Source organism: Hyposmocoma kahamanoa, unplaced genomic scaffold (assembly GCF_003589595.1).
Source record: "Hyposmocoma kahamanoa isolate Upper Pololo Valley unplaced genomic scaffold, ASM358959v1 122, whole genome shotgun sequence".
In the NCBI taxonomy this organism is placed as follows: Eukaryota; Metazoa; Arthropoda; class Insecta; order Lepidoptera; family Cosmopterigidae; genus Hyposmocoma; species Hyposmocoma kahamanoa.
The window spans coordinates 306,021-329,671 of NW_020653424.1; the positions used below are offsets into that span (position 1 = coordinate 306,021).

The 23,651-nt window shown below is 41.7% G+C and overlaps 3 protein-coding genes across 4 annotated transcripts; 2 read left to right on the forward strand and 1 right to left on the reverse strand.

Moving 5' to 3' along the window:
- The first annotated feature begins 889 nt into the window (after positions 1–889).
- LOC113240180 lies at positions 890–10,620 on the forward strand. Of its 2 annotated transcripts, none has more exons than XM_026477418.1 (7): positions 890–977; positions 3,812–3,977; positions 4,099–4,361; positions 4,590–4,890; positions 5,989–6,171; positions 6,239–6,413; positions 10,063–10,620. In XM_026477418.1, exons 1-7 carry the CDS (start codon positions 975–977, stop codon positions 10,202–10,204), a joined length of 1,233 nt encoding a protein of 410 aa, XP_026333203.1. In that variant the 5' UTR covers positions 890–974; the 3' UTR covers positions 10,205–10,620. The 2 variants fall into 2 exon arrangements, with proteins under 2 accessions (XP_026333203.1, XP_026333206.1); XM_026477421.1 differs by having other exon boundaries at positions 4,593–4,890.
- On the reverse strand, positions 10,621–19,290 carry LOC113240181 (dnaJ homolog subfamily C member 3). Its single transcript, XM_026477422.1, has 10 exons — positions 19,212–19,290; positions 19,031–19,141; positions 18,740–18,834; positions 18,071–18,175; positions 15,693–16,016; positions 13,741–13,965; positions 13,547–13,664; positions 13,353–13,485; positions 13,146–13,275; positions 10,621–13,082 (listed from the first exon to the last, which is right to left on the reverse strand). Exons 1-10 carry the CDS (start codon positions 19,288–19,290, stop codon positions 12,924–12,926), a joined length of 1,479 nt encoding a protein of 492 aa, XP_026333207.1. The 3' UTR covers positions 10,621–12,923.
- A 1,532-nt stretch (positions 19,291–20,822) lies between these two features.
- On the forward strand, positions 20,823–23,308 carry LOC113240183 (60S ribosomal protein L35a). Its single transcript, XM_026477423.1, has 3 exons — positions 20,823–21,062; positions 21,339–21,569; positions 23,260–23,308. The coding sequence occupies exons 1-3, from the start codon at positions 20,838–20,840 to the stop codon at positions 23,281–23,283; spliced, it is 480 nt and encodes a 159-aa protein (XP_026333208.1). The 5' UTR covers positions 20,823–20,837; the 3' UTR covers positions 23,284–23,308.
- The last annotated feature ends 343 nt before the right edge of the window (positions 23,309–23,651 follow it).

The following is a 23,651-nucleotide window of genomic DNA, read 5'->3' on the forward strand; positions in this document are numbered from 1 at the left end:
AGACGCGATGCGAATGGAGTTTCATACTTGACATTGTGTTTTAATTTAAAAATATCGGTGTTCGATCGACTGACAAAACAGGGTAGAATTAATAATTTTATGCAGTGTATGTACAAAGGTCTGTCCTGACACTTGCCTACGGTCCTCGATATTGGTTACATTGAATTTGCGTAAGCGATCAGTGTAATTAGGCAGTTTATGCCGTAGTACGAAATTTGCACATCTCCAGAACTGACGTTGAACGTTGAATAGACTCAATTCTCTTAATGTGGACGTGACACGCGAGGCACCAAACGGCTTCACAGCACTCCAAGATACTTCTAATCAATAATTTATGTAATAATATTAATGAATAAAAATGAACCCCCGCATGACGTACAATTCCATTCCTGTACGTCTGTCGCAATCTGGGCAACAATCGGCGACTGTCCACCTTACGCCGATTGGCAAATCCTTTCACCACAATGGCAAGCATTATAGTGTATGCCATCGATACGATAATGAGAAGAAGTGTAACGAAGGGCAAATGATAACAATTTATGTACCTTATTGCATGTGGAATTATAATGGATCACTTACGTTTATTTAAACCAATACACCACTGTGTTAACGCTCTATCCGTGATACAATGGCTTCTAAACACCATATAGGGTAACGATGAATCCGAACAAAAAACTCACACATGATGCACTCCCCTACGTGCATCACACCTACTTACTTTACAATGAATAAGTACCATTAAGGGGTGCGTTAAGTAGGTACCATTAACGGCCAAATGCCACATTATGTATCAGTCGGCGTATTTCCCCAATTTCTGTTGTCTTCCACCACCCCACTCTACCAACTTCGATGGTAGTTAATTATCCACAAGCAGCAGTCAGTTGAATCCCAAGCTGTGCCGCCGCCGCCGCGCACGCGCATCTCAAAGTGACTCCGATAGTTTCGAGGAGCGTTGTTGCTTCGATACATACATTATGGTTAGTAATTACGTTTATTATTTGATTCAAGTTAATAATATCTATGTGTAAGATTTAGTGTTGTTTAATGAAGCAGTAAACAATTTAATAGGTATCTACTTTTCACCGCGACTCTACTTCTAGCAGTATTTTGCTTTCCGTAAATAATTTAGTTATTTTATTAAATAATATAAGAAATTGCAAGTAAGTGCATAACATAAGAAGTTTTAGGCATAAAATAAATAAACAAGTTAAGGTAACTAGTAAATACGAGGTACGTACTAAACAAATATTTTACTTAGGTATAGGGTATAGATACTAAATCTATGGGTATAGGTATACCTACTTATCTGTCTATACTTTTGGCAGAAATGTATTTTCATAAATTACTAAAGAAAGTTTGAGCAGGTAAGTGCAACATTCGCGAATACGTCACTTTCTCAGTCTCGTGAAGATTAACTGCAAACCTGTATTTGGAAATACTTACATAAAATGGATTGTATTCTAATGTTCATTTCAATCTTATCGTCAAATAAGCACTTAGTTAAATGCTCTATGCTGCTTGAACCAACGGGTACCTAAACGCAAAATCCTTCGTAACGGGTGTTAGCGTGGGTGGTTCTGGCACCTTGTTAACCGGCAGAGACGTGCGCGCGCGCAGTGACCACTTTCACCGGAGCAGGCGCTAGCACGAGGCACGCCGCGCTGTTACATCACTAGTCATGTTATGGCGAGTTGCGGATAGTGGCCACGCCGAAACAGCTGCCTGGGCGGAATGTGAATCAGCTGTTTGGAGTCAAAACATGCAAGCGGGCCGGTAATAGGATGTGACATTAGATGTTACCTAAGACAAAGAAGGTCGACGACTCTCACTCTTACGGATAACAGAGAGAAAGAAAGCAATAGTGTAATCCAATAGATATACCTATATCCAACTACACACATCAAAAGTGTCTAGGGATCAAGTGAATATTTTTGAAATAAAAATTATTTAAGCAATATTTACCAAATCCAGTCTTCCAGGACGACTTCTTACTTTAATGCTTATGTTTTATTTAACCGTTGCCCCTATATTTAATTAAAATAAACTAAAATTGATGTTTTTGCAAATTGTGGGAAAAAACTCAAATTAACGGCGTCAATTAAATGACAAAAAAATGGCGAAAATGATGATTTTGCTCATTTTTATTGTAAAGATAAGAAAATTAATAATCTGTATTTCCACCATTAACACGAATCACACAATTACAGCGATTTGGCATGCTTAAGATGAGTTCATTAAAATCACTTTGAGGAATGGCCGCCCATGTGTTTTGTAACAAGTCAAAATATTGTTGTAGAGTATGTACGGTATGCATACTTGGCACAGCTCTTCTTTGAAGCATATCCCATGCGTGCTCAACTGGATTGAGGTCTGGCGATTGAGCAGGCCACGGCAGAACGTTGATACGAGCTTCGGCAAGAATGCGTGTTACGACTCTAGCCGTGTGTGGACGTGCGTTGTCATGCATTAGTTGAAATGAATCACCCAACTGGCCTCGCAAAGGGATGATAACATCTGAAACAATCCTCTCTGCGTAAACTTGAGCTTTGAGGTTACCCCTGATCCAAATGAGATCGGTTCTTCCGCCGATCCAAATACCGGCCCATATCATTATTGTTCCCCCACCATATGGATGAACTTCCTGACAATATCTCAAACGTTCATGACGTCCAGATGTTCTCCAAACTCGAGTACGTCTTGTATCCGGTCTCATACCGAAGCGGGATTCATCCGAAAAGCACACATAGCGCCAGTCTTCTTCCTCCCAGTTTCTGTGTTCGCGAGCCCATCGTAAACGGGTCCTGCGATTGCAGGGTGCAATAGGCGGAACTCTGAGCGGCCTTCGGGATCGCAGACCCACTTTACGTAAACGATTTCGGATTGTTTGATCGCTTATTAGCAAGCCTGAGGAGCTGTGGAGCCTCGTAACCAACATCATGGCGGTCATGGTACGACTCCGTCGAGTATTTTGGATATACCGGTCCTGTCTGCGAGTCGTGATGCGAGATCGTCCTCCATGTCGCTCGGCCACGCTGCCCGTCATGCGATAGCGCGTCCAGAGGCGACTTATGACGCTCTGTGTAGTGTTAAGAGTGAAAGCCACAGCACGTTGCCTGGAACCAGCTTCCAACATTCCGACGGCTCGCATCATCACTTCTCGGGTTAAATGATGTCGTCTCTCCATAATAATGTAAATTGTTTCGGTTCCGATGCAGATATTGTAATGATTTTGTCAAAACGCTATAACTCATTTTTGTACAAAACCACATTGACAATCGATTTTCTTCTTATTATCGAATTTTAAACAATATTCCTTATTTAAATGTTAAAACTCACTAAAAAGTATCAATAGCGATACAAAAAAGTTAATATAATTAACCCTAATTGCAGCAATACTCTTAAACGTACTTGATCCCTAGACACTTTTGATGTGTGTATTTAACTTATCTCTGAACAGAGTCTACTCCCGTTCGCCGAGCTACGTCCGTCTGAAACAACTACTACCAAATAAGTAGGTAACAGGTACTCTCCGTTAATTAAAATACAATGCAACCCTTACTGGTACATACAACGCTGCATTCGCATCACGCGTCTTTTAATTTGATCGACTATTTATGTGATTGCAATCGTTTCGGACGGAGAATGAAAGTACAAAATTCGAACTCGAATTACTTACCTAACTTCAAAACAAAAGTACGTATCAGCAGGAGAAACCTATGCCCAGTTGTGCTTGTAGTCATTAGCCTGATAATAATGGCTGTCACACATAATATTAATAACAACAACACTTTTCCACACGTCCCGGTTCTAGATGCCCGCAATTTGCTACACCTTGGTCGCTGTGGCACTGCTGTGGCCTAGCGCAAGCTCAGACAACAGCACATCAGATTCGTGTGGCTTGGAGCCGTGGGGCTCGGGTCCTTGGAGCGCGCTGCTCGAGGAGTGGGCTACTGCGCCTGCGCTCAGTGAGAGACAAGGTACAGACCTTAACCCCGTTGCTGATAATTGTTCGTTCGAAAAAACTCAGGTGCTAGGCACTACATATTACCCACCGTACCAATTATTACGAGTTTTGTAAATTTTAATAACACAAACCAGGTCGCATCATGTTGCTGCCTCCCGCATCCGGTTACTACGTGACAAACCGTGTGGACGTCCCCCCGCCACCGCCTCCACAACACGGCCCCCTCATCCCGCACAGCGTGCCGATGAGTCACGGCACACCTCCTCCAGCAGGCCCGTTCCCTTACGAGGAGTGGTACGAGTCTCCACCGCCTCCGTCCAGCAGTGGCAAGGGCAGCAAGATTGTTAACCGACCTAACCAATCTAATAAGGATAGATTCAAGCCGAGTCCAAGCTACGTAAGTACCTACATTCGAAATGAAACATGCTTACACGTGTAAGTAGGTAAGGTACTTTTTTCGCACATGAACAAGACGAAACAAAAATTTGATTATCGAGTTCTTAGGTTTTCGCGATTGTTACACATAGGAAATGAAACTATTTTTCCGGATTTAAATCGCGTATATTTGTTTTTTCAAACAAACCAAAAATTTGGTTGTTTCCATTAAAATCAATATTGTTTTTAGCAGCCTCTGCCACCTCAGAATCACCAGTATCCGTCACAATCGCACCCCCACTACTCCGCCGGTCCCTCCGCTCAGTACCATCAAACAGGTTCCCCGTCTAACCCGCACCGTGGCCCCGGTCCCATGGGGTCAGCCGTGGATCGCATCGACGACCCACCGCGCAAGACTGTCTCCGAGACGGATCTGTATCTGCTTAGCGCTATAGAGAAGTTGGTCTACCGCGTCGATCTCATGGAGAAGCGCCTGCGCAAGTTAGAGGAGAGCGTACACTACTTTGTCGCTGGACACGATAAGAAACCTGGTAAGTTGCATTTTGCACTGACTCCTCTCGTGTCTTTCTGTAGACCACATCTTCCATAAAGACCGGATGAACCGGATGCAGTTTTTTTAATATGTTAATGTTCAAGCAAGGTGCTTTCCGTAGATACCTATTGAAGACAAGTTTGAGGAGGCTAAGACTATTTATGTTGTCATCGAATTATTGATTGACTTCCTACGATTAGATACCGCGCACAAACAAATATGTGATCTGTAAGTGATGATTTATTTATTTATTTCAGGCCACATGACCCATATAATATATACCTTAAGGACTAACATACATACAATATAATAAAACACTACTTTAAGTAATCTACACGAATTGCAATTGTCGGCGATGTGAGGCGCAATCAGGGGGTTTACACTCGATCTCCGTCCGAAACAATTACTGCCAAATAAGCAATACTTGACCAATTGAAAAGACGCGTGATGCGAATGAAGCTTCATACTTGATACTTGACTTTTAATTTTGTCGAATATTACTTATTTCACAGTAATTGTTTCGGACGGAGGTCGAGAGTAGACCCCCTGGTATAGGTAACCGGCCGCGGTACCGCCGATATAAGACACCCTTCGGCCAAATTTCTTCCTTCATGAAGGTCGACAGATGTTCGGTCGGTACTCTCACCACAAACGAATCGAAATTCACGTTGTGGCAGGGAGTCCAACAGCTCGACCCTCAGGGTGTATTTGGTTTTATGTCTGATATACTCCACCATCTCCTCAGACTTCGTGGAGTAATGCAGCTGCGACAGGTACGGCAACGTCGTCGGTGTGACCATATTGTTTCGCTACACGTTATCATTATCTAAAATGACTAAGTAGTGTTTTTATTATATTAGTATGTATGTTAGTCTATAAGGTATGTATTTATGGGTCTTTGTTAACTGAATGCAAATAAATAAATAAAAATAAATAAATAAAATATTTATGGCGCCAAATAACCCTTGGTAATATATAATAATGGTGTCGTCAAAACGGTTTTTTTGTCACCTAATATGAATAAGGCGTGTTAATATTGAAAGAAGACTGTCGGAACGCACCGCTTTTCCAACTACAACGACTGTCGTCCGCACAGATCCGTGCGTGACGAACTTCACGCGCGTGGGCGAGGCGTGCTACCACTTCTCGGCGGAGGCCGCGGACTGGAAGGCGGCCAACCTGGCGTGCCGAAAGTTGCGCGCCAACCTGCTGGAGCTGGACTCCGCGGCCGAACGACGCGCCGTCGCCGCGGCCATGCTGGCCGACAAGAGGATCCGAGGTGAGTGTCGTATACGCGAGTCTGGAGGCGAGCGGCTCCGGGCTGACTGACACCTCGTCTCCTGCAGGCACAGACGTCTGGACGGGCGGGCTGAACCCGGGCCTGCTGTGGATCTGGTCGCACTCCGCGCGGCCGGTGGCGGGCAACGGCACCGCCGGTGGCAACGAAACCGTCACCGTCGTCGGCGAGGGCCGCTGCCTGGCCTTCGTGCACGACCCCACCCTCAACACTTACGTCTACAGGTAACGGAGAGGGGTTCTAATCCGAGTTGTTTGTGCGATGCGATTCAAACGATGGCCGATCTCACATCGCGGCTCAACATCTGCCCGCTTGAGGGTATAATGACGGCTGCTAGAGACGCTGTCTGTGTGGCCGAGTTCTGGACCTCAATAGTGTAGTGTACGCCATCGACACGGTAAGGAGAGGGTCGGGTATGGGGAGCGTGACACGGGTCTGAAGTACCCAGTGATGACCGACACTTAGTCTGTTAAAAAAAAAATTCGACTACTTTGAACGCCTCACGACTAGACTAGACTTTAACCCTCAAATTGGAGTCATAAGACAAAAACTGAAGACTAATTTAAGTCATAGTCTGTTAACCTTAGGAATTAAAGCTTAAGTCACTGATTACTGAAAAGCAGTGTTGGGCGTTAATCAATTAAATTTCAATCAGAAATTCTATCAGATTAAAAAAATCAATTCAATTGAAATCAATTGCAATTGATTTTAATTGCAATTGATTTCAATTGAATTGATTTTAATTGCAATTAAATTAATTGCAATTAATTTTTTAGTTGTACTAAGAAACAATTGAAACTAACAATTAAAACCGAAAGTACCGAATAACAGTGTCATTACGAATATGGGTTAGGGGGTCGATTGGGGTGTCGGTTGGGGTGTCGGTTGGGGTGTCGGTTCGGGTGTCGGTTGGGGGCCGGTTGGTGGGCCGGTTGTGGGGCCGGTTGGGGGGTGGTCAGGGGTTTGTGACCCACCACCTAACCCACGCCCTAACTCACCCCCATATAAATTTATCATAATTGTCAGTTCTAATTGTTAACTGTTAATCAAAAACATTTAAAATATTGAAAATTGATTAGTTATTAATTGTAGATATACGCGATTAACGATTGATCAATTGATTGATTGATTGATTGATTGTTTAATTAATTGTTAATTGCGGTCCTCGCAACTAACAATTGCTAACATGCTGTTTCGCAATTGACAATTAATTAATTGTCAATCTTTAATTGCCAGAACAATAAAATTTTGCCCAACACTGCTTAAAAGGCTCATAGGACTAAAAGGACTGGCGCCTTACAGTCTCGGGACTCGCGAATCATGGGTGAGTAGTGTGTAGCCGGCAACTTTACACAATTTGCATTTCGTCGGAGATGTGCAATTACACGTACCTAACTAGCATTGGAGACTTCTGCGTGTTTGACAAAAGTAGCCAATTTGAGTTTTGCGTGCAAAAAAAAATTTTTTTTTAGTTAAAGTTTCTGAAACACAAGAACAAACAGAATAAAAAGCTGTCCGAAAATCAATTGTTTGTTTAATAATCTCAGCACAGAGTACTAAAAAAATAGATCTCAAAAGTAAGTGGAATTACGTCTATTTGCTAAGTTTTATTGAAATATCCCTTAGTTCGCCACTATACTTGACACTGGAGATAATAAAAATCGGTTCTCACTACTCGAAAGTATATTGAGAGAAAAACGCCTTAAATTGGAGAAATAGCAAAATCAACCATTAAAGTAATTGCTCCTAAATTAAAGTTAGGCGCTATTTATAAAAATGAATCTTCAAACGTGAACAACCACCCTTCGAGGTGGATGCTTTTCTTCAAAATGAAATGGAACCACTATATAAGTACCCCCTTTCTAACAAAAAAAGAATCATGAAAATCGGTTCACAAATACCGGAGTTATCACGTAACATACATACAATAAAAAAATGAACATACAGACGAATTGAGAACCTCCTCCTTTTTTGAAGTCGGTTAAAAACGATGGCACTCCTGACTGTGCCACAGCAGGTCCACGCTAATCAATAATTCCTGGACCTGTCAATTTTTTTTTATGCGAGTGTGATAAAATTAAAGGCAATCTTATGTTCTGTAATTTGTGTCGATCTTTATAAAAGTGGTTTAAGTCTATACTTTAAAACGCATATTTTTTTGCTTATAAGCGTCACATTTAGTCATCTTTCATTATAAAAGTGAAGCAACTCCAATAATTGCACTAACATCCCATAGATGGCATTACTATTTTACTCAGAGAACTAAAATTACTATACACATTAATTTGCTAAAAGCACATAATTTCAGAATTCATTACAAGGACTTAATTAATTTTTACAATGAACGACATATAGAACAATAGATAGTTTGAGAGTTAGAGATAATATTAACTTTATTTTTTATTTCCAAATGTACGAAAAAGCAATGTGTGCGACTTGTGTGCTTATGTTCCTAATAGCTTCAATTAATTTCTATCGAAAGAGCCATCTGAAGGTATTTGCAGTTTTACGAGTGCCTAAAGGCAAAACTTTGTTATGTATTTGTTAAAACAATACAGTTACAGTTGTTTTAGTCTAAATTACACTAAAATGAATAATCGTTTGGTTGTTAATTCACTAATATTGTTTCAAAAATATAATAAAAAACAGAAATTTTGCTACCCGGATTTATTTTTCTTTTGATAACTATGAAACATTTATCTTGGTACGCCTTTTATATCGATATCTCGGAACTTACGTCAGTTTCCATTCCGGTCAGTACGTGGCAACTAAATTAGCATTATTTCTAGGTATGTATCGTTATAGTTCGTAGACGACATAATTAATGGTTAGGTACTGTGCAAAAATGAAAGTCAGCCGTTGAAATAACAAAGTACCTAATTACGTTAAAACACTCTCCTGTAAAATTTGGTTTTCTGTAGATACACGTCTTTTATTAACGCTACATACGTGGCATTGCTTAGGAAATTAAATATTTTTTAACCGACTTCAAAAAAGGAGGAGGTTCTCAATTCGACTGTATGTTCTTTTTTTGTATGTATGTTACGCGATAACTCCTGTATTTGTAAACCGATTTTCATGATTCTTTTTTTGTTAGAAAGGGGGTACTTCTATAGTGGTTCCATTTCATTTTGAAGAAAATCATCCACCTTTAAGGGTGGCTGTTCACGCATGAAGATTCATATTTATAAATACGCCTAACTTTAATTTAGGAGCAATTACTTTAATGGTTGATTTTGCTATTTCTCTAATTCAAGGCGTTTTTCTCTCAATATACTTTTAGTGAGAACCGATTATTATTATCTCCAGTGTCGTCCTGTATAGTGGCGAACTAGGGGATATTTCAACAAAACTTAGCAAATAGACGTAATTCCACGTACTTTTGAGGTCGGTGTTTTTAGTACTCGGTACTGAGATTATTGTTAAATAAAATCATGGTTATTAGTACTATGTACCTAGCTTTGTCCACTCACTTGTTACACAATAGAAACGTTTTCAAGTCCGGGGTAGGTTTTGTTAGAGCTAAATGGAGGTCAGATATGGAATACACCGGCAGGTCTAATTTTATTTTCAGTATGACATGGAAACAAACCGTACCAGGGTGCGAAGTACGACACGTTCTTAGGTATCGTCATTCCTAGAAAAGATACAAATTGAACGACGTCACACGTACCTGCACCAAAAAATTATCAATTTTTAATATTAGTAAACACGATTATAAACTGCAAAGTATAATTTTATTTATAAACTAGGGTCCAATAAAGGCACTAGAGGACTCCAGCGCGTAACGGCCTGGAAGAGCTGGAACCGTTCCGAATAAGAACGCGACCGCGTCTTGCGAACCAAACTCGCAGGTGGAACTTGCACTTGCAGGGGCCAGGAGTGCGCGCTGCGGCACCGCTTCGTGTGCGAGGCGGCCGAGGCGCCGGCGCGGCTCAGCAACGAGGTGGCCCGCGTCGCCCGCGCCGCACGGCTGCGGCGGGGCCTCGCGGAGGGGGAGCGGGGCGGGGAATAACACAAAAGCCTTTGTCGCAATGCCTTATTATTCTAAATATTTACAGGTGTAAGAATCACAACAAAAGAACTTATTTGTAGATAAAGTATCCTCGGCCGGAAGCGCCGGGAGCGCGCGCGCGGTCCCGCCGCGGCCGGCCCGTATTTACATTATTTATTTATTTATGTAAGTTTAAGTTCAAGGACGATTCACCCTCAAGTGGGCGTGCCGCGGGTGCGTTCCGAGGATGCCAAAGAATTGCCGTGAATCGTCCTTAAGGAACAACGGTCACGAAGTGCACGAGACCGGTGCCGACTTGTGTAATGTGCGCACGAGCGACTTTCGGTTCACGCGTGGAGACTAGTGCTCCGTCCCGAAAGGCGCTTCTGCGGAATACGTTTTGTCGGTGTTGTACTTTCCGCGCTACCTTCGATCCGTTTGACAATAAAACATTTCACAGTTCACGAGATTTTCATTTGACACTAATATTGTTTCTACAAAAAAACACAAAATGTCCGTTCTGTACTTAAAATAAGACAATAGTAAATAGAATATGCCTAGTGCCAAATAAAAGCTCGGTTACATTAGTACGGCAAACAAATAAACCATGTTAAATTGAAGCTTCCACGCGACCAACGAAATGGTCAAGAGCGACGTACGTAATTTTGCAAGTCAAGAAATTATTTTTCATCACACTCGCTCGTAAACAGTGTCATAACATGCAGGCAAAGCCAACCGTAATGTCCTAAATTACGCCCACGGGCTTTTTCACTACATTACTGCCTTATAACAGTAATAGATTAATTTTTTAATTTCATTGCACTACACTTCTCAACGTCAAGATTAAGCAAAAAGTATTTACGCTCGAAAAATCGAAATGAGTTTCGCACAAACTGAAAAACTAAACATTTGCAATTTAACTGTTTTACTAAATTAATTTTATAAATTCAAATTGAGTATTTTTAGTATTTTGAAATGATTTATTTTATATCTTATACATCACGGCTGCATGCGTTTTTGTCTTTTACAACATTTTAGTTCGAGTTGTACTATTTATAGAAGAAAAGGTGGTCACCTGTTTACAAGAAAAAAACAACGAGCCATTTGCAAAATCCGTAATTGGTGTGTTGTACATAGATATCGTTGGTTGTGAAGCGTAATTTATTTTTCCTGCATTTATCTTTGTATTTATTTCCTCGCAAATGTGATGAAAAACATTGTACGTAACACGGGCGGTACGGGAATTACGAACCTGGACTCCGAAAGCCCTCAATCTTCGACTTAGGGCTTCTAATAATCTCATTCGTAATTCCTTATTTACAGCCCTTCATACAGAATGTACCATGAAACATCGGAGACCTTTCCGATCCTTTTACGCCACGCTCTATGGTGAATTGGTAGGCCAAATCGCAACCATAAAAAAGGCCATACAAAAAAGGTACTTGTATTTTTTTCAAAAATGCTTGGAAGTGTTCGTTGCGAAGAAAGAACTCGCAAAATATATCATTTAGTGAAGTATCTGCTCACTAGCAGCTACTTCCGTTATTTCGAGAATTACAAAAATATTGTCTACAGTAGGAGTTATTTTGGGTTGAATTATGGAGCACCAATGTACCTGCATCACATAGGTACTAAAAAACGGCGGTAAAGTAAATGATACGTACTTTGCAGTGTTTTTTTTTGTATTTCTTTGTATTTTTCACATTTTCTTTTCGAAAATGAATTCAAGCGAAAGTACAATAGTGCACTGTAGTATACACTCCGCCTAATTTAAACCAAGAAGCAAAAGTTGTCATGTGAACTAGTTTTACTTTTTCTATTAAACATTCTGCTTACGTTCTTTTAGTCATTTATTTTTTCCTCGCATTGTTTGAGAAAAGCCTGTACCCACGGCCGTGCCTCTCAGCCTCTAAACCGCGCATTTGTGCGGGAGACGAGCACCCTTTCCTTACGCAATGGCATCACTGGCGCAAGTTCAGGCATGTAGCCGGTCCGTCCCGGCCCGGCTCGCGGCTAGTGCAGGTAGAGACGAAGTCTGCCGCGAGGTTCGGTGTTATCAATCAAAAATTGCGTCTCAACATTGTATGTAATATTAAACTAACAGCGTATGTAATATTAAAAGCGCGGTGTGTCTACGTGCAACTCGATGGAAGCTACGTTTGTGTGCGTCGCGTTGTACAAAAATATAATGGTATAGAATTTGATAGGAGTATAAAGGTGCTTTTCCACCGGCGAGGCGAGACGAGGAATGAAATTTGTATAGCGACATTTCAACTCTCTCCTAACGCATTTTCGGTGGAAATGGTCCGGATTGACGACGACGCGCGAGGCGAGAATTGAATTTGTTGATTTAATATTGAACCGTATTGCTGTCTGCATAGAGTATTGTACTCTGCAATGGAAATACGATTTGTCGCGCGAGTTCGCGATGGCTATTAATATCAATCGCGATCGTATCGTATGCCACATACGATTTGAAATTTGAGAAATAGGTGATTACATCCGACTTTTTTTCCGTATTATCTACGTTGTTTTATATGCGTTTATATCGCTAGACGAACTCAGCAGTACTGAACCTTTGCTACCCACAACCACAACTCGGACTCGCGCGAGCTATTGAGGGCAATCTCGTCTCGCCTCGCCGGTGGGAAACTATCTCGGCAGTCGGGTGCGGAGCCCTGGAGTACTGCGTCTCGCGTCCAGCGGCTTCGCCACGAGAAGGCGCCCGAGGGCACCGGCACTAGTTGAAGTGGAACTTGAACTGGAAGGGCGAGCCGTACTGGAAGTGGTGGAAGGGCGCGTGGAAGGGGCCCTCGTGGCCCCCGGCCCGCTGCGCCTCGGGGTCCAGCGGGTCCACGCCCTGGTCGAACTGCGCGCGCTTCTCGGGGTCCGTCAGCACCTGCGGAGCGGAACGGTCAGCCCGGGGCCGCGTCGCCGCCGCCGCCGCCGCCAGCACGCGTACTTCCTTGGCCGCGGCCACGTCGATGAACTTCTTCTCCGCCAGCTTCTTCTCGTCGCCGTGGAAGTTGTCCGGGTGCCACTTCTGCGCCGCCTTGCGGTACGCCTTAGTGATCTCCTGCTTGGACGCGGACCTGCAACGGACCTGCGCTCGGATCGGGCTCGGCTGCGGGCGGCGGGCGGCGGCCGAGCGGCGCGAGGGCGGGCGCACCTCTTGACGCCCAGGATCTTGTAGTAGTCCCGCTGCTCGGACTGCTTCTGCATCTTCTGTGCGCGCTGGATGCCGTCCTTGGCGCGCTGCAGCCCCTCGTCCAGCTCCAGCGCCTCCTTGTAGGCCAGCAGGGCTGCGGACAGAGCGGGTCAGCGCGGGCGGGCGGCGGGGCGGGGCGGGGCGGGGCCGCTCACCGTCGTCGAACATGTCCAGGCCCAGCAGCGCGTCGGCGCGGTCGCACAGCAGCCGCGCGTCGCGGCCCAGCGCCAGCGCCTCGCCGCAGCGCGCCGCGGCCTCCGCGAACAGCTCCTCCTGCGGACCAACGACGCCGGTCACCGAACGCCCCGCGCCCGCAACCGCCCCGCCCCGCCCCCGCCGCCCCCGCTACCTTGACGCTGCAGCTGCACAGCCACTTCTTCGCCTCGAACACCACCAGCGGCACCTCGTCCTCCGCCTGCAGCACCTTGTTGGCGCTGGCGATGCAGCCCGAGAAGTCCCGGGCCTCGCTCAGCTCCTCGCACTGCAGCAGCAGCTTGTCCACCTTCTTCAGCTTCTTGTACAGCGGGAAGCACTGCTTGTGCTCGGGGTCCAGCCGCAGGCACTCGCGCGCCTCCTGCGGAAGGTTCCGCCGTTTGAGCGCCGCGAAGGCGCGTAAGCGATTATTCCACGGGCAACATTTTAACACTCGACGACGGTTTTATAAGCTCCTCGTTCCCTACGCTGGCCTCCCTGAGAGAACAAGCGAGAAACTCCAGGGATCGCTTTTATCGAATAAACTCAAACGCTACGGGATGCTTTTGAATCGCAACTATACCATACCATACATCTTTATCAAATACGTAGCTTCTATTCCCCATAAAAGAATCGTTTACCTTAGTCCAGACGAAATCGTGGTACCATGAATTTGGGCCTAATTCTAAGATCAATATTAAATATATCTGAACAGTGTGCGGTTAGGTATTTAATGTGGTGTTAGTGTTTGTCTGTCAATGTAGTGTGTAGTTGTATGCAGCAAATACCAACCGCCTGCTGTACATGAATTTATGGTAAGATAATAACTACTCTATCAGAATCTAACGGAGAGACCTCAAGGGTCGTCTTACGATCTGTCAAGTGTAGCCCTACAACCTAACGGTGTGTAGCGTAACCTAACCATAAATATATAAATGGAGAGATATATAGTATAAGTAAGGAACTCTGTCACCAGGAGACCTAAGGTGACAAACGGAAGTTTTTTCCTTAATGAAATTATGTATACTTTTACGAGTATCCAAAATATTTGAGTAAATGTAATATAATACTATAGTTATAACACCAGTCTGCTTAAACTTTTCTCTAAGAGTAACCTGAGAACCTAAATGGTAAACAGAACGAATAACTCATTTTTACAACATAAATACGGTTTGTATGTCTGCTGCTTTACACCACATTAAAACCCCATAGGACATTATACTATGGTAGTAACTAAAGTAAATTAATCTAGCAATAGCAACATCGGTAAGCTCGTATTCTACAGATTATGTATGCAACAGAACTCAACACGCTGGCTAAGGAAGATATATGCGGAGACCATTAAAGTTTATTATCAAGCGTCACTCCCAAAAAGACAATTTTATTAACAAGGTTTTCTATTTATGGTAGATCATTATGGCAATGGAAATGTCCAAGTATTGAGTCCTTCGGAACACCCATTTTTATCAGAGAATGCAGAAAAGTTATTCTATTTATGTGTACTTTTTGAATTTTACTATTAAGATATGACAAGTTCCAATGTCTTTTCGTTTACTCTGTAGTATTTCAATTTCCTAACAAGAGTAATATGGTCTACACAAGGAAATACCTTCGAGAAGTCTCTTCGAAAACTCCAATAGTGTTTTGGGACCTTTTCAAGTTTCTAAGCAACGAATAAATGTTTTAGTAGCGCTATTCCCGCATTGCTAGTCGACCTACCATTAGTGAACCTATGTTGTTCACTGAAAAATATGATTCCCATCGAAATAGGACAGAAGTCGAGTCAACACGACCTTTTTGATCATTTTGCTTAAAGCTGGTGGAATTTAAACATATAAGGCTTGTAGTTGCTAGGATCAACTTTCGTACCGCTCGTGAAAGAAGGAATAACCTTGCGGTGTTTTATCAATGCACCCCGTTAAATGTGGGGAGGTTAGAAAAACTACCGAGTCTACAACTCTAGTCGACGTCCTAGCGGTTTCCAGCCTCTCGGCGTGTACAGATTTAGAAGCGTCAATGGCGTCCTGCGGACTACCGCGACGAGCTCGAGTGCGCCCTGCGAACGCCGACGTTCTGGGAGGCCGAGGGCGAGAGAGGCGCGGGCCGCACCTGCAGCGCGTCGCCGACGTGGCCCAGGCGGTACAGCAGCTCGGCCAGCCGCAGGTGGCCCTCGGTGGAGTCCTGCTCCAGGCGGTTGACGGCGCGCAGGTCGGCCGCGGCCGCCAGCAGGTCGTCCAGCTGCGCCAGGCAGTGCGCGCGCAGGCGCCGCAGCGGCGCGCTCCAGGGCGAGGCGTCCAGCAGGCGCGAGGCCAGCGCGGCCGCGGCGCGACAGTCGCCGGCGCGGGACAGCGCCGCGGCCCGCAGCGCGTCGGCGGCCAGCGCGTCGGCGCGCGCCGCCGAGCGCCGCGCCTCCTCGTGCGGCTCCGCGGCCGCCTGCGGCGAGGGGCGGGGTCAGTGAGCGTGCACGGGCGCGACCGCCAAGCGGGGCGGCGAGGCCGGCCGGCTCGGTCGTAGCGGTTCCAGGGAAACGGTCCTAGAGGACTGTCCGTGAGTTTTGAAGATGTTGCGATCGTTCGGTACGGTCAGCAAGATAAAAGGCAATTTGCACGAAACTTTTCTTTGTGCCATTCGATCCGGTCCCTGGTGAGGACCAATAGTCTCCATGGGACCAACTGAGGTAAGAGTACTCGAAATGTCAGAAATCGCGAAGAAGAATTAAGTAAAAACAAATTATAATCATAACATTACTTTTAAATTTCAAACAGCTTTATTTTACTAATAGAGAATTGTCACCTTTCGCACAATTTTTAATCAAAATGGTCTCAAATGTGGAAACAAATACATTGAAGTAAAATTGCAGCCACCACTTACTATTAGCAGTAGAAAGCGAATCAATCATAGACCTTTTATGTTATTTTGCTTTCCACTATTATTTTGAAATACATAACACGTATACAATTCGTTAATTTCCTTAACTACCTAGAATACCTAATGATTAGATATGTCCCTACAAAATGTACGATAAAAAGTTTTTTGCGATTTCCCACATTTCAAGTACTCTTACCTCAGTTAGTCCCATAGAGACTATTGATCCTTACCAGAAACCAGATCGAATGGCACAAAAAAACATTTTGTACAAATTGCCTTTTATCTTGCTGACTGTACCATTTTTTGAAAACCTGTGAATGCCAATCAAAATATCCTCAAAATTCATGAATAGTCTTCTCGAACCGTTTTCCTGTAACTATAACGATTAAGGTAACTGGCCTTGCTGTACCGTCTCAAATTTACACCTGTATAGTTAAAAATTACTTTCCTATAAATTTACCACGCCGAGCGCCTTAAAACAATGGTTAAGAATTTAAATAAGGCAAAGTTGACGAAATTGCGTGTACTACAAATAATTACATGTGAAGAAATAAATTCACAGCACGTGTAATGCGGAACTCGAAATTTAGCGATAAATGTACGCGATTGCAGCTGTCTTCGTTTATCACCGTGTTTTGTTTAAGAACGGCGTTGCGTCATGTCGTACGTGGCTTCTAGGTGTCCTACAGCATTGCCACATCAGAGTGTAACAATCATCAGTTCCCTGTATTAGTTACACTATACAGTTATTTCATATTACAAACTGTTGATTTTGTTTAACTTAAAATTCCCCCAGAACATGACCAATAGCTATTTACAAAATTACAACACCTTGATTTTTTCAACACATAAAGATACTTCATTTTCATAATACGAATATATTGTTATCAAAATATGTAATGTATTACAGACAACATAACAGCTTTTCAAATACTCCATAAAAATATCTCAGTCTTGTTTAATATTCACGCTGAAGTAAATAAAATAAACAAATTGTAATTCTGTCAGTCGGTAATGTAATGCAAACATAGTTATTAAATATACAATAATCAAATTATAAAATGGATGACGTATTTCAAATAAATAAAATTGTAGTATAGATCACCAGATAATACCACCACTGCACGTACATCAGAAGATAAGAAAAGAGTGGATGGTCACAAAGAGAAATAACAAAATTGCTGATGCAATACCTATTATTTCAGTAAATTTTGTTTTATATGAAGCCATAGTTTTGTATATACTATAAAATTACAATATTAACATGCTCTTAATCCTAACCTGATCTAATTAATATTATATATTAATGTACATAATAGTGTGACACAATACATATATTAGCAGTGTTATTTAAACCTATTTCAAATGTATGCAAAGATACAAGATGCTAAATAAATATATGAAAATAAATAAATCAATGTAAATCATTAGCATCATAGTTCAAATCATTCGCATAATGATGAAATTTTCTAAATTTATTATTAAAATATTGTGGTATATCATAATAGGCTGTTGTCAGCTTCGCAACGTTGATGACAATCATGTGTAAAATACATATTTAAATACGTTATGGGAATGGGAATTTATTTCACATGCAGTAAATAGATAAATATACTCACAACTTGTAAATAGTCTTCTTTGGCATTATCATACTGTGCTAGCTTAAAGTAGACATTGGCACGGTGCAACCTTGCAGCTGTGAAGTCTGCCTTCAGTTCCAACACCTGTCAATAACAATTATTCACTAATAATGTTACAACTAGCTTCTCTGCAAAATAATCATCATCACATATGACAGAAGATTGTTTGTATATGACTGTTTGTTACCTGAATAAATAAAAAATTACTTTTGTTTGATATGTTTAATTGGTAGTGGATTGCTAACGGCTAAAACTATAACAAACATGACTTTTTAACATGACGTGACCATGGGACCTGTAAAGGGCCCGAAAACAAATATACGCAATTTAAATTCGGAAAAATAGTTTAATTTCCTATGTGTAACAATCGCGAAAACCTAAGAACTTGATAACTTATGAACATGCTTATCAAAGTTCGCTTCTCTAGTCTTTGCAAACATACCAATGCCTATGTTGATACATTTTAATAAAATAAACAAAATCAGGATTCCTACTTGACTATAGTTTATACACATGATTGTGTCTACACATTTCTTATTATGAAGTCACACATTCTAGGACATTTTCTCAGTTGGTAACATCCAAGATAAGAACCAATATGAACATAGTTTATTGCTCTAGAATATTCTGTACAATATCTGTATTTACCTTGGTGAAGTCTTCAAGGGCAAACTTTGCTTTACCAAGTGCATAGTACACCGTACCACGTTTGAAGTATGTGAGGTAGTTGTTTGGGTCGCCCTCTGCGCACATAACATTGCAGTAAATAGTTAATGCTCTTAGCGACTTTGTTGTTAAATTCATGAATGAAATAAGCTGCTCTATACATTAATGATATAGTACAAGCGTTCGTAGAGAATAAGCCGATGTAACAGCCGGCGCGGCCTTGACATACACCGAGGACGTCGCCTGCTCCACATCCTAATGAGGCGCACTCACCCACGGCTGCATGATAATGAGTAAGCGCGTCCGACAGCTGTCCTCGCGCTAAAAAATCTCGCCCCAGTTCCAGGTGCTTGTTCACCTCAGCCTGCGTCGCGCACTCTGAAACTACACACCACAGTCAGCACCCTCGAGCCTCCCACATTATACTCAAAACTTTGCCGTCAAATGCACTTACATTCTAACACTACTTCTAATACTAATAATACAAGGCATGGCGTGACTTTGTTCCAGTTGATATTCGCTAGAGAGTCCATTATAATATTATAATTTACTAACTGCAGTCTTAATGAAAGTATTTATCAATTAATTCATTGCAAACTAATTTATATGACAGAGCCACAATCCATTTTGTGATTTTTTCTTCGTCTCTTTTCGTGGTTTTTTCTGATTGGTCCAACAAATCAGACAGATGGTCAACGCATTGTTGCCATTACTATGAAATTGTCTGATGTAACATTTTCACTACACGCTACGCTATAAAATTAAAAACAAAAGAACATAATAATTGCATTAAAAAAAATGAAAAACTACAAACTATTACTTATAATCATCTTCTAATACTAAATAATAACAAATAACATATTTTTGAACGACTCAACCGCTGTGTTGCCAGCTTCTAATATTACCGTGAAATATAGCGAAATAGCTGAACCATCGACAGGCGGTATAAGGCGGCTTTAGACTCCTATTATCACTGGCTCGCTCCAGCACTCTTTGGACGAGATTCGCCAAGCAGAGTGTCACACTTGCCAATATTTTCGATAGTTTTTTAGGTACGTGGAGTGTCACTTGTGTCAACGATTTCAAATGGTTTGAATTGTTTTGTAAAACTACGAAATATTATAATTCATGAAGTTCACGAGGCCGTTTTATTATTTGATAGGGGAACGATAAATTCCATTCCAAAAGTACGTAAAGAAAATTTTGCTGTATCGAATTGTGCATTTTTTAATGTTGTACCAAGTGAACGGGGCGAATAAGTCGTACGCCTGATGGTAAACTACACGCCTGTTCATAACAGTGAATTAAAGTTGTAATGCCACTCGGAGCTTCAAATCGCAAAGATCTGAGGCGCACTGCAATGCGCTAGAGACAGAAGTTGACATGTCCCTTGGGCTTGTAATTTCACTAGCACCTTTACCCTTCAAAATCGGAACCACAAACATCGGAACTCAGTAACGCTTACATTTGATTGGCGGTAGAATTAGGTAAGTTGCCAGTACTCGACTGGACGTACTATTTCACAAGAAACTACTGCTACTACAGTACTATGCAATGCAATATAAATAACATTTTCACAAAAGAAGTGAAACACATCCGAATCAATTTAAAACACAATTAATAATGTAACTCTTTAACATTGCCAGGTGAAAGTCATTATAGTTTTCTATTATTTAATGCCGTGAGATTCTGGTACACCTATAGTATATTGCAAGATTGTAAGCATATGTGATACCAACATCGCAATAGATTAATTTGTAGCTTAGTTTGTCCCTGTTTGTAAAGATATTGGGAATTTGGAAATTGGTTATTGTATAACGAAAAAGCGGCAACACTGCCGTTCTTTCATTTCTAAGTTTCCGGTTAGTGTGACAAAATCTTTAAATATTTCTTATTTACTACAATTTTCACAGAAATAAGTGTTGATTTGTTCAATGATTTTGTTTGATAATCCCTCGATACCCTATAAAATATCAGATTACTTAATGTTGACGAGATTAATTGAGATTAGTTGTATTTAAATGTCAACATAACCTCTGAAGTTTGATTGAAGAGGGTTTATCTAAGTGGTGTTTTAGGAATGGCAGACACAGCGCCGTCCACTGCGCCTAAGGCGAAAGCGCCTAAAACTAAGGCCCCAAAAGAGAAGGCCGCGAAGGCTGCCCCAGCAGCGCCCGCGGAGCCCGCAAAGGTGCCGCGCAAGGTGTCGTCTAAGCCGCGCCACGGACGACTCTACGCCAAGGCTGTCTTCACCGGCTACAAGCGCGGCCTACGCAACCAGCACGAGAACACAGCTCTCCTTAAGGTGAGACTTTGTTAGGTTAAATTTGAACATACTGTCAAAAACAAATTATAATAATGTCACTTCATTATAGTTTTCACACAATATGAACTTTCTGTTTATTTACTGCTTTGTTAAAATAGTTTATAACTAGTTTTATTTGATATGATGGAAAGACATTTGAAACCTGATACTCTCTACAGATGTGTTGACAAAATTGACTGATCACTATCTTCACCAAAAACGTGGCTAATAATTGTAAACAATGACATTGAGGCAAACACTGACTTATCATTCCAGATCGAGGGTGCTCGTCACCGCGATGACGCTGTTTTCTATACAGGCAAGCGATGCGTATATGTGTACAGAGCTAAGAAAAGGACACCTATCGCTGGTGGCCCGCGCGGAAAGAAGACGAAGCTGCGTGCCATCTGGGGCAAAGTGACACGTCCGCATGGCAACGCCGGCGGAGTGCGTGCTCGCTTCAAGTCCAATCTGCCTGCGCAGGCCATGGGACACAGGATACGAGTGGTCAGTGTCATCCTTTACAGTAATACCCTGCATTACGTGAGGGATGCGTTACGGATAAAATCGCGTTAAGAAAAATTCGCATAAAACGCGGTTCTATCTTTTGTGTGGCCAGACTGGTGTTATAAATTTTTGGTCGTGCTAGTGTCTTAACTAACATAACTTGACCTAATGACTGCTACCAGGGATAGAGCAGGGTATGATCAAATAACAAGTATTATAATTATGGACGTGCTTTATTTATGTTTCTTTAAAAACTTTAGAAAACTGTCACAAAGAAACAGACTTTAGTTAACTATTTCACTTTTAGTTGTCTAAAGTTTTTTGGTTGACTCAGAGGCCAAATTGTCGTCCAACTTCTGTAGCTTTGCCTCTGTTATCCATCTTTTTTAAAACTTTTATCTTCGTCTTCAAACTCAAGCTCTCACACTGGTCACAAATTAAGGGAGCCACCAAGAAAGAACTATTATTTCATTGGTTAATTCAAGCAAATAAGCCGAATAAAATCTGATTAATCAACCTTTCAATGCATCTGCATAAAGCGGGGTTATTTAGTGCAAAATTTGAAAATCGCGTTATAACGGAATCGCGCAAAGCGGGGTCGCACTAAGCGGGGTATTACTGTATTTCTTAAACGCAGCTCCCTCTTTGCAGAAAACTAAATTCTGCAACAAAAACATTGCATCACTCAAAGTCTTCTTTGTCTTTGTTTTGACTGTATTATGTTCAATTGACATTACATTGATGGAAATGGCACTGTAGTTGGATCTTTGCCTTTTTGATTTTGAATGCGAATTTCAGAATGCATTGTATGAAAAATAAGCATTTGTTGATGCAATCATATGGAAAGGCTTCCATTTTATTACGCTTATGATGCAATTATGAACACTTCTTTACTGTTGTTGGGTGTATGAGTTCCTCTTTTACATTTCTGAGCATGTTTAATAAAAATTAATTTTCTCAAACATGTTCAAAATATTTGCATTACTTTCAAAAAACGAACACGGAAAGTTGTCATTTATGGACTGTGCAAGTTCTTCCCGCCCATGCTTACAGCTGTCCATTGCCTTAAACTTTTAATGGTCTATCCACACATATCCGGGCCGTGCCAGAGACGTGGACGGGCCGTGCTCTGTCAGGGGCTCAAAAAAAATATCGTTGCGTATATTTTGTATGAACTCGTTCCAAATGTCCGTGTCTGGGCAGTTCATACAAACTAGCACGCCCGGCCACGTCCCGGGCACGGCCCTGATGTGTGTGGATAGTCCTTTAATCTATCTACTAACAATGAACTATGTAATCAGGCAAAAGAAAAACACATACAGACAACTGCCAAGTGTTCGTAATTGCGAGAATTAAAAATAATTAATTATTAACCTACCTGTAGCACTTATTTTAAAAGAACAAGGCGGTAAAATAAACTGAAGTGCTTTGGTATTCTGTTTTGGTTTTCGACTATTTTTTTATTTTAGTCGCTTTTGTATTTTCGTCACGAAAATGAGTTCTAGTGAGAAGGGCGATAACGAAAATACAATAATGGATACACATTATACACGTCATTAGAAGTTAAGCAGACTACAATGGGTCTGGAAAAGCAATAAAACTTTCTTTTAGCAATTCTGAAAAGCTGTCAGTATAATCTTCATTCATTTAGCACAGTGAGAATGATGTTGAAACAAATTTTCTCTTTCAGATGCTGTATCCATCCAGGATCTAAGACCTGTTATTTAGTAAGCTTACAATAAAAAACCCAAAAAAACTGATTTTAGTCCTTTTATTTTCTATCGAACCTATTTGTATTCCTTCCGATGAATTACACGACGACGTAGGTCAAGTGCGAGTTTGATCAAACCAGTAATTAGTCAAAATCATTATTTCACGAATTATGTGTGTAAAATTCATTTTAAAAAACTTTGAGTTTCTTAATTTCCACTTGAGTATATTAAAGTAATAAGAAAGGCGTCTAAGAAATTGATCGAAGCGATACACTTAAGAATATTGTCTGAAGAACGTGCTGATTCGTTATACGATGGGATGTACTTTATCGGATCATATAAAAACCTGGAAACCGGCTAAAATAAGTCT